The sequence below is a fragment of the Chiloscyllium plagiosum genome, chromosome 38 (genome assembly GCF_004010195.1).
Source record: "Chiloscyllium plagiosum isolate BGI_BamShark_2017 chromosome 38, ASM401019v2, whole genome shotgun sequence".
Lineage (NCBI taxonomy): Eukaryota > Metazoa > Chordata > Chondrichthyes > Orectolobiformes > Hemiscylliidae > Chiloscyllium > Chiloscyllium plagiosum.
In genome coordinates this window covers 21,487,299-21,498,947 of record NC_057747.1, presented here as the reverse complement: position 1 = coordinate 21,498,947, position 11,649 = coordinate 21,487,299, and the positions used below count along the sequence as shown (strand labels likewise).

Below are 11,649 nucleotides of genomic sequence, written 5' to 3'. Positions count from 1 at the left end.
CCCCTTAGGTCCCTTTTAATTCTTTCCCCTCTCACCTTAAACCTGTGCCCTCTAGTTTTGGACTCCCCTACCCTGAGGAAAAGACCCTGGCTATTCACCTTATCCATGTCCCTTGTGATTTTATAAACCTCTATCTCCTATGCTGCAGTCTATCCAGCCTCTCCTTATAACTCAAATCCTCTAGACTCAGTAATAGCCTTGTAAATCATTTTTTCGACCTTTTCAGATGCGGGCTGAAGGGTGTGTTTCCTGCTGTACACCTTGATGGTTGGGGAGTCCAGAACTAGAGGTTTAGAGTGAGAAGGGAAAAACTTAAAGGGGACCGAAGGGGCAACTTTTCTACACAGAGGGTGGTGTGTATATGGAATGAGCTGCAGAGGAAGTTGTGGAGGCTGGTACAATTACAGCATTTAAAAGGCATCAGGATGGGTATATGTATAGGAAGGGTTTAGATGGATATGGGCCAAGTGCTGGCAAATGGGACTAGATTAATTTAGGATATCTGGTCGTCATGGACGAATTGGACCGAAGGGTCTGTTTCCGTGCTGTATATTTCTATGACTCTATGAACGCAGGGGGTGTATATGCTGTTTAAAGACCTTGAGAATTTTTTTCCCCTTCTCTGAAAGAGCTTAAATTGTGTATGTAAGCATCTTCCAGATGGGGCCCATGCAGAACAAAAAAAATGGCTCATCGATCACTCAATCAATCTTTCAGAAAATTTGAGTTTTTCCAATCCCTGCCGGCTTTTCATAAATGATGTATATTTGAAACGCAGTGTTGAAAATTTTCCAATGCCTCAATACTCTAACGTAGCTGCAATTTAGCATCATGTGCCACTTTGTAGCATCGAAGGGTTCTTTTTAAGTGCTACTAAGAATGTAATTAAATACCTACATGAACAGATGATAATCAGTGATTCATCGGTGATCATTCAGATAAAGTAGTGAACAAAGTTTTGTAATTTTGTAAAGTTTGTGTGTGTATTATCGCATGAGCACTGATCAAATCTCGCTCCCCTTCCCCAAAAACAGGATTTCATTTGAGTGCCACCGTGGTTCCTCCGCAGACTGCTCAAGCTAAAGGGGCGTTCAACGTGGCTGTGATGTTTGACCGATGTCGGATAACCTCATGTAGCTGTACCTGTGGAGCTGGGGCGAAATGGTGTGCTCATGTGGTCGCTCTCTGTCTCTTCAGAATACACAACGTGAGTATGGTGGAAATTTTGATGTTTGCTTCAATGTTTTAAGTCTGGATAGAAGCGGGGGATATTTTGGCAAATTGCATTTCCCACTGGTGCAAGCGAGTCAGGATTTTGAAGGAATGATGGCTTTCTCTTCAACCAATGAACACAGGTTGGAAATTCTGTCAGTAGTGAATCTCTTTTGCCCCAAGCTTTCAAGAAGCAGTTGAGTTGTCCCCTGCCTTGCCCTGCAGTAAGAACCCGAAATAGCAATTTTCTTGTGTTCAGATCTGCGAGCATACCCTTTTTATAATAATTCTGTGATATTCTTTATCGTAGAGGGCTGTCTAGGCTGGGTTGTTAGTATGTTAAAAGCTGCAGATTTGTATTCAACAAGGGAATTGGAAAAAATACAGGAAAGTCGAATTGATAATTATCCGATCAGCTGTGATCTCATTGAATGATAGAGCAGGCCCGCTAGGCTGAATGGCCTACTCTACCTCTGTATCTTATTCTTAGAAACTGCTGGCACAGCCAACAAGAAGGCTGCAAAGTAAATTGTCACTTCTCTTGAACACTCCGACTTTTCATGCCTTAATTCTTCTGAGAAGGAAGAAATGTAGATTTAACTTCTGTTATTTTATTTTTATCTTTTTTATATTTCCACGAGTAAAAACTTTATTATCCTTTTCTACTTCCTTTGTCCCCAACATCTGCATAATTAATTAGTGTTCTGATTCAATTCAAATGGACTTTTTGTTTCCTCAGAAGGGCTTCTCCTCTAGATGACAGACAGCAACTTGCATTTGCGTAGCGCCTTTTCAGTGTAGCACATTGTCTCAAAATGCTCAACAAGACGGAGGGTGGCTAATGTTGTGCTTTTATTTAAGAAAGGCTGCAAGGAAAAGCCTGGGAATATGGATTAGTCAACCTGATGTCAGTGTTGGGTAAGTTGTTGGAAGGGATTCTAAGAGACAGGATTTACGTGCATTTAGAGAGGCAAGGAATGATTAGGAATAGTCGTCATGACTTTGTGCATGGGAAATCATGTCTCTCAAACTTAATTGAGTTTTTGAGGGTGTGACCAAGAAGATAGATGAGGGAAGAGCGATAGACGTTGTCTATGTGGACTTCAGTCAGGCCTTTGAGAAGGTTCCACATGGTCGAATGGTTAGTAAAGTTAGATCACGTGGGATTCAGGGGAGCTTGCCAATTGGATCCAAAGTTGGCTTGATGGTAGGATTCAGGGTGTAATGGTGGACGGTTGTTTTTCAGATTGGAGCCCTGTGTCCAGTGATGTTCCACAGGGGTTAGTGCGGTTTGTCACTTACATTAATGATTTGGATGAGAATATAGGTAGTGTGGTGAGTAAATTTGTGGATGATACCAAAATTGGTGGTATAATAGAGAGTGAAAAAGGTTATCTAAGATTGCAAAGGTATCTTGATCAATTGGGCCAATAGGCTGAGGAGTGGCAGGTGAAGTTTAATTTAGATAAATGTGAGCTGTTACAAACAAAGGCAGGATTTATACAGTTAATGATAAGACCCTGGGCATGTTGTCAAATAGAGAGAGACCTAGAGGTTCAGGTACATAATTCTTTGAAAGTTGCATCACAAGTAGATAGTGGTAAAGAAGGCATTTATCATGCTTGTCTTCATTGCTGAGAGGAGGGCTGAAGAAGGGCTTATGCCCGAAACGTCGATTCTCCTGTTCCTTGGATGCTTCCTGACCTGCTGCACTTTTCCAGCAACACATTTTCAGCTTCATTGCTGAGACCATTGAGTATGAGAGTTGGGATGTTATGTGCAGTTGACAGTACTTCGGTGAAGCCACTTCGGATTACTGTGTACAATTCTGATTGCTCTGCTATGCAAAGGATTTTATTAAATTGGAGAGAGTTCAGAATAGATTTACAAGGTTGTTACTGGGATTGGTAGGTTTGAGTTATACGGAGAGGTTGGATAGGTTGGGAGTTTTCCCTGAAACATCAGAGGCTAAGGGTTGACCTTTATAGAGGTTTATAAAATCATAAGAGACATCGATAAGGTTCAAAAATGGAGGGCACAATTTTGAGTTGAGAAGAGAAAGATTCAAAAAGGACCCGAGGGGCAACGTTTTCACGCAGAGGGTGGTTCGTATGTAGAATGAGTTGTCAGAGAAAGTGGTAGATACAGGTACAGTTCGAACATTTAAAAGAAATTTGGACAAGTACGTGAATAGGAAAGTTTTAGAGAGATATGGGCAAAACGCAGGCAAGTAGGACCTGTTTAATTTGGGAAACCTGGTTAGCATGGACGAGTTGGACCAAAGGGTCCGTTTCTGTGTTGTATAACTCTATGACTCTACAAAAGTGGGTATCAGTCAACATTTGATTCCAAACCACATATTAGGAACCATGGCCAAAAACTTAGCCGGGAAGGTGGGTAGGGTTTGATGGAGTATTTTCGAGGTCGTGGGTTAGTCTGAGATGCAATGTTTAGTTTTGGAATTCCAGAGTTTTAGAGCCTTGGTAGCTGAAGGTCCCACTGCCACTGGGAATTGTAAGGGCTGAGGAAATTAGAGGTCAGCCAATTAATGCAGGAAACATGTCTAAAGTTTGAAGGCTTTGGTGACCCTAGGGACATCCTTGGAGACTGTTAGACTCCAGAGATCTCTGTTTGAAGTCCTGTATGGTTTGTGGGCTGGGGAGTTTGAGAAAGCAGATTCCAGTGAACTCATGCTTTCTCTCCCTGCGATTGATCAGTGGAATCATCCCTGAACACTATGGGCAATTTAGCACAGCCAATCCACTTAACCTGCACATCTTTGGACTGTGGGAGGAGACCGGAGCACCTGGAGGAAACCCACGCAGATGTGGGAAGAACGTGCAAACTCCACACAGGCGTTCACCCAAGGCTGGAATCGAACACGGGTCCCTGGTGCTGAGAGGCAGCAGTGCTAACCACTGAGTCACTGTGCTGCCACAGTTGGTGGTTGTCGGCAGGATGTTTACATGAGCAGGAAGTGAAAACGTGTTTGTTCATGATAGAGTGGGCATGTTAGACCAGCCTGCTGGTCAATTTCAAGCTGTTGATAAGTTGCAACTTCAAAGTAACATTTTGAGAGGGTGACTAAGGCTGACCTGGCAGATATTCTGGAATGGACATGTTGTTTATGTTGCCATAGTTGCAAAGTTGCGTGTTTAAATGGGAAATGTAGTGAAACAAATAGGACCCAAGTTTTGAGGGACACCAGTACTGGTGGAGAAAATGATTTTTTTTTAATCTGTTGTGTTCAGCTTGTATGATGATTCCAAACCAAGTGTAAATCACGGGAGTGAATCTGACCCATGGGCAGTGAATTTGAAAATTCCTTAGCCGCATAAAGCTGAAATGTAGGATTAGTGCCAACATTAAATGTACAGCAGTATATCTTCTTAAGAGCTTTGGCACCATTATCCATGTTGTGACATTTAATAATGGTGTCGTGACATATATTAGTGGTTTCACGTTCAATTCAAACACAAAGTATTGCAACTTTTTAATACTCAATCTCCCCCCCCCCCCCACATACCCTTTAGTAAGAACATGGCACTCGTGATGGGTGGGGGAGGGGGAAAGGGGATTTAAGATAACAACATAATTATTCCCCTTCCTACTGCATATCACATTTTCTTTCCAATTGTTTTGGCTATATGACCCTCTCACTCCCTTGCCCCACCAGCGATTGTTTTAATCAGGAGCTTAAAATCGCTACCGTTCAAAGACAGGCCATTCAGCCCATTGAGGAGGCACTGACCCCTTTGAAGAGTATCCCAGTCAGACCCACCCCATCTCTGTAACCCTGCATTTCCCAGGCTAACCAACTTAACCTGCACATCCTATGTGCCAATTTAGCATGGCTAATCCACCGGACCTGCCTATCTTTGGACTGTGGGAGGAAACCGGAGCACTCTGACACGGGGAGAATGTGAAAACTCCACACAGACAGTTGCCTGAGGGTGGAATTGAACCCGGGTGCCTGGCACTGTGAGGCAGCTGTGCTAACCACTGAGCCACCGTGCTGCCGTTCTCTGATGTCTTGTTGCCCTGTGATGTCAATATTGCTCTCACTTGTAACTCAGAAGTCTTTGGTGTTGTGTGTGTGAGGATTGAAGATGAAATAATTGCACGTGCAGCAAAGCTCTCCACTCCAGTTTAAGCCTGAGCCCTAAACAGTACAATGGGAGCATTTTCGAATCTCTTCACAAAGCCCTTAATGCAGTGCAGTATGTTGGTCCAGGGCTGTTCTTCAGTGCTGTCTCTGCCCAGGGGTTATACTTTTAGCTTTTACAGTGTGTTTGTTTTTAGAGAGCTGGCTCCCAGTGCTCTCATTGTTGAGGATCTGTCATTGCTTCGCCAGCTGTGTTTCAGTTTTCCCTTGACCCCCCCCCAGCTCAGAGTTAAAGTCTGAATTAATGCTCCCTCCAGTCCCTGCTCTAAATGAGACCAAGTGGGGAATACAGTCAGAAGGAGCTACTTGTAAGTGAGCAGATGTGGATGTTGACTGAGGGAATGGCTGATGGATCTGTCGTTTCAGTATTTTATCTCCATGTTTAGTATTCAGATTGTGCCAATGCCTTCACCTCCCTGGGTTTGGAAATCCCTGTTTAAACCTCTCTGTTGTTTTACACTTTTTTTCCCTTTCTCCTGTTATGATGTCCCCTTAAGATCTACCTGGTTACCTCAGCCTGTAGACACCCGTCCTCATTTCATCTCGAATGGCTCACTTGTCAAATCTGGTGTGAAAATGCTGCCTTAGGAACATATTACCTTGTGAGAAGTGCTATATAAATGCAACTCCAAGACCAACACTGCTTGTTCCAATAGTGCTAGGAAATGATAACTAGCATGTTTACAGAAGGCACTTGTAGAATCATAGAATCCCTACAGTGTGAAAGCAGGCCATTCGGCCCATCAGGTCCACACTGACCCTCTGAAGAGCATCCCACTCAGACCCATCCTATCCCTGCATTTCCCAGGGCTAACCCACCTAATCTGCACAATCCTGAACACGATGGCCAATCCACCTAACCTACGCATCTTTGGACTGAAGAATGGACATCTGGAGTATATCCATCTTGTCCCAGATCAGCACTTGACTCTGGAGATTTGTGCGTTGGTGAGTTTTAAAAAGGGTCTGTGGAGAAGCTCAAAACCGTCTCTTCATCCAGATCCCCATTTAAAGACAAAACGAGGAACTGTGGATGCTGGAAACCTGAAACAAAAGCAGCAATTGCTGGAGAAATTCAGCAGCTCTGGCAGCGTCTGTGAAGAGAGTCAAAAGCAGAGTTAATGTTGCAGGACTTGTGACCCTTCTTTAGAACTTCATGTATGATTCTGACAAGGGGTGACTGGACTCGAAACGTTAATTCTGTTTCTGTCTCCACAGATGCTACCATACCTGCTGAGTTTCTCCAACAATTTCTGTCCTTGTTTCAGTCATATGTAATATATAAATGGAAGATGCTGAAAATGTCTGGCAGGACAGTCAGCATCTGAAAGACCTTTAGAAATGGTATTTTTGTTACATAGTCATCAATAGACAGAGTTGAAGAGTGTGGTGCTGGAAAAGCACAGCCGGTCAGGTAGCATCCGAGGAGCAGGAGAGACAACGTTTCAAGCATAAGTTCTTCATCAGGACAGCCTGACTGGCTGTGCTTTTCCAGCACCACACTCTTCAACTCTGATCACCAGCATCTGCAGTCCTCACTTTCTCCTCATCAATAGACAGAGTTTGATAAAGGCAAGGCATTCAAAGTATCATGCCCCATTCTTGTCATAGACCTACTGTTTATTTTACTGCATGTTCCCTTCTGGTTTAGGCCCTGGAGGGAAATTAGGAATTTGATCAGGCCATTCAGCCCCTCAAGTTTTCTGCCTTTGTTTTTGATTTGGTCGTGAGTTATAGGTGTCAGTATCTGTTGCCAATCCCTGATTGCCTTTACAAGACATAGTCATGCAATATGGAAACAGACCTTGTGGCCCAACCAGTCTGTACTGAACATAATCCTAAACTAAACTAGTCCTACCTGTCTCCTCCTGGCCCTTGTCATCCCAAACCTTTCCTAGTCATGTATTTATCCAAATGTCCTTTAAAAGTTGTAATTGTACCCATATCCACCACACTCCTGCTGGAAGTTCGTTCCACAAGTGAACATGCTCTGTGTAAAAACAACAAAACCATTTTCCACCCCCCCCCCATGCCTTTTTTGAATCTCTCTCCTCTCACCAATGTGTCCCCTGGACTTGAAATCCCCCATGCTAGGGAAAAGACAACTACCATTAACCCTATCTATATCCCTCATTTATTTTATAAACTTCTATAAGGACGCCACACAACCTCCTATGCTTCAGTGAAGTTTAAGAATCCACTACACCATACAGACCAAGTGAAGATGACTGATTTCTTTCCGCGGAGGATATTAGAATCAGGTCAGTTTTACAACAATGGGTGCTAGTTTCATAATTACTGTGACTAACGCTGTTCTAGGTTTTAAAAAAAGAATCAATTTAAGTCTCAGCAGTAGTGGGATTTGAACCCTTAAACCCCAGTATATTGGCCTGAATTAGTGACATTGCCTCTATAGCACCATCTTCCAAAAACATTTCCATTTGCTCACCTTGGTCCCATGACATTGACCCAGCCAAATCCCATCTGTCTCCATTTTGAATTTTCAGTTGACTCCCAGTCACAATGAGTTCCACATTCCCACTAGCCTCTGTATGAAGGAATACTTCCTAAAATCACCATTGAAAAAGCTAGCTCTAACCTTAACATCACACTACCTTCCTAAGTAGCCAATCCTCGGGTTGGCTTTTTTTTTTCAGAAACAGCTCAAGGAATTAGTTTCTCAACCTGAATTTTTCACCATGAGTCAGGATAAGGTTTGAGGGTGAAGGGACGTCAATGAGATAGAAGATCGTAATGTTCCACTTTTACACTGGAATGGATCGATTACAAATGGAAATGTTGGTAGATGGGTGATAATGTAAACCTTAATGGGAGATTAAAGATATGGCTGTGAAGTCAATGTTTGAAAAGGAGGCATATAATATTATATATATATTTTATACGTATATATTTTAAAAAAAACTGAAGGATATAGATAAGGTAAATGACAAGGCTCTTTCCCATAGGTGGGCGATTTAAGACTAGGGGAGATGTTTTTAAAGTGTGAGGCGAAAGGTTTAAAAAAGATACAAGGGGCAATTTTTTTTTACAGAATTGTTTGTGTGTGGAATGAACTCCCAGAGGAGGTGACAGATGCGGGTACAGTTACAATGTTCAAAAGATATTTGGATAAGTAGATGTACAGGAAATGTTTGGAAGTATATCGGCCAGGAGCAGGCAGGTGGGACTAGTTTAGTTTGGGATTATGGTCGGCATGGTCTGGTTGGTTCAAAGGATCTCTGTCTGTGCTGTGTGAATCTATGACTCTATAAGTTGCAAATTTCTCCCATCAAAATAGAATTTGTCAGTCACTGGTCCAGTCTCGAGCACTGTTAGAAACACAAAACATAGCCCCCTACCTCCTCATTCTTTTATAGAACTGTTTAATCTTTTGAAAGTTGGAGGAGTTTTGGATAGTGAGGAAGGCTGTCAAAGGATACAGCAGGATATAGATCCGTTGGAAAGCTGGGCAGAGAAATGGCAGAAGGAGTTTTAATCTGGACAAAGGTAAAGTGTTGCATTTTGGGAGGTCAAATGCAAGAAGAAAGTACACAATAAATAGCAGGACCCTTAGGAGCATTGATATACAGAGGAATCTTGGGGTGCAAGTGAGTGGATAAGGTGGTAAAGAAGGCCTATGGCATGCTTGCCTTCATTGGTTGGGCACTGAGTTTCAGAAAGTTGGCAAATCATGTTGCAGCTCTATAACACTTCAGTTAGGCCACCTTTTGGAGTATTGTGTGCAGTTCCGGTCACCGCACTATGGGAAGGATGTGGAGGATTTGCAGAGGGTGCAAAAAAGAATTACCAGGATACTGCCTGGATTGGAGTGTATTAGCTCGAAGGAGAGGTTGCACAAACTTGGATTTTTTTCACTAGAGTGTTGGAGGCTGAGGGGTGACCTGACAAGTGTATAAAATTATGAGAGGCATGGAAAGGGGGGGATAGTCAGAGTCCTTCTCCCCCAAGGGCAAACACTATAGAGAAGCAATTCAAGGTGAGGAGGAATAGTTTAAAGGAAATGTACGAGGCCCGTTTTTTACACAGAAGGTGGCAGGTGTCTGGAACACGTTGCCAGATGAGGTGGAGAAGCAGATATGATAGTAACATTTATGGGGCATTTAGACAGACACATGAGCAGGAGGGAATAGAGGGATACGGACCATGTGCAGTCAGATAGGATTATTTTTTAGAATTGCATCATGGTTGGCACAGCCATGGTGGGCTGAAGGGCCTGTTCCTGTGCTGTACTGTTTTACGTTCTTTAGAAAACACAAATGGGAGCAGGCCATTTGGCCCCTCGGGTCTGTTCCATCATTCAATATAATCATGGCTGATTATTCAACTCATTACCTTGTTCCCACTTTCCCTCCATTCCCTTTGATTGCTATAGCTGTAAGAACTATATCTAACTCTTTCTTAAAAACTGGAATGACCCCGTATTCAAGGCCTACAGATCATCAGTTAAAATGCTGGTGCCGCAGTTGGCAAAAATGAATTTGGTCAACTCTGTAAAATAAAGAAACGCAAAATCTCAATGGACTGAGCAAAGGGACCTGGTCTGTTCTGGGGGCTAATGCAACTGCAGATTTTATTTATGTTGTGCTTTCGCTGCATTTAAATGCTGCAAGAGGATTCCCTGAAGCAGTAAGTCTGAGCCATTTGAGATATTGTGACAGGGGACTAAAGGTTTAGTCAGGCCAGTGGGAATCTCTCCATCCACCTCTCTCCAAAGTGGGCAATCCCACTGGCAGATCAACAATACTCCTCCTTATGCATGTGCAAACTAAAATGTGTATTTTCAAATGCACATGGATTTTCAAATGCCTACACACGGTCCATATCCCTCTATCTCCTGCCTGTTCATGCTGCTGCTGAATTCTGTTTCAGAATAATCACATCTTTGCCTCCCCAGAGCAATTCAGAAATGCACAAGGTGCTGGTGTATTTATCCTGCAAGGTTCCTGCCAAAGCTGTTCAAACTCATCGTTACAGTTCCGTTGTTGGGAGAGTTTGTATGTTCCTTGGCTTGGCGTTTCTATGTTGCAACATAAAGGAGGTAACTGATCCCATTTGTCACTGTTGGGTCAATTCAGGAGCTGCCACTCCACGCCTGTATCCCTATCCTTTCCTTGCACTATTTAGCATTTAATTCCCCCCCAGCAAATGTAATTGCCTGGACTTTCAATTGTCATTTAATTCTTTTTTTTAAGATGACCAGGGTCAAAAAGTAATTTCTGCCAGTTCTCAGTCTCTGCCCCTGCACCATCTAGTGGCTGAATTTTGAATCATAAACTGCTTGGTGTGCCTTGACTTTTTTTTTTAAACACATTCATGGGATGAGGGTATTGCTGCCTAGGTCAGCATTTATTTTCCATATCAGAGGGCAAACACATTGTTATGAGTCAGGTGTCACATGCAGGCCAGACCGGGTAAGGGTGGCCATTTCCCTCTCTGAAGGTCATTGGTGGACCAGATGGGTTTTTCTGGCAAACAACAATGGTGTTCAGACTTGTAATTCCAGATTTTTATTGGGTTCAAATCTGCACTCGATTCACCTTCACCTTTTACCTGAAGCAGACAAAATTAACTTGTAGTGCGCAATGACTGAAAAGAAGATGCAGTCGTGTGTAGTTCTTCCTGTACAGGAAGTTCAATGTAACACAGACAAATTTAATAGTTTTCAAAACTTGCCTTCACTCCCCTTCCCCAAAAAAGCTTTAAAAATAACCTTTGATTCAAAGCTTCTTCAGTGAAGGGATTGGAAATGAAACAGTTTACTCCTTTTCCAACTTTTTGTTTTTCACTTGATTCAGCAGCAAGTTTCTGCTTTAGTGAGAGTCAAATATTGCATTTGGAATCTTCGTGTCATGGGATCCAAGTGCAGGCTAATTTATGATTATTTGCTCTGTTCTGTATCTTGTGTCCCTCTGTTGAGGTCAGAGTGCCTTTCAGTAATTGAATAATCCAGTGTGCTGGAACACAGTTTAAAAAAGGCTGACCCTGTAAATCTGTCAGCTCTGAGCACCGCCTTCCCTCAGTCACTGTGTTTAATCCCTTCGAGAAACCTTCTTAAATCAACTTGAGTTGTTTATGTGGCACCATATCTGAATTTTTATCAAATATTCATGCTGAAAGAGTGGGAGATGCCTGGCAAAGCAGCAATTTCTTTTTATCCGTATCCACGGGGGACATTTGGAGTCCCAGCCAGACCAGGGAGAGGTGACCGTTTCCTCTTCTGAATTGGGGCTCGATCATTGTGTCCGATGACC

General features: G+C 42.9%; 1 protein-coding gene across 2 annotated transcripts in view; it reads left to right on the top strand.

Moving 5' to 3' along the window:
* zswim8 (zinc finger, SWIM-type containing 8) overlaps nucleotides 1–11,649 on the top strand; it is a 194,682-nt gene that overhangs the window by 97,125 nt on the left and 85,908 nt on the right. Inside the window, exon 1 of one of the 2 annotated variants that reach the window (XM_043679074.1) lies at nucleotides 1,040–1,207. The exons of the other annotated variant lie outside the window; for it this stretch is intronic. Coding sequence (XP_043535009.1) covers nucleotides 1,106–1,207 — 102 coding nt within the window. The 5' untranslated portion in view covers nucleotides 1,040–1,105. Of the gene's footprint in view, nucleotides 1–1,039; nucleotides 1,208–11,649 lie in introns of those variants that run through there. 2 annotated transcript variants of the gene reach the window in all.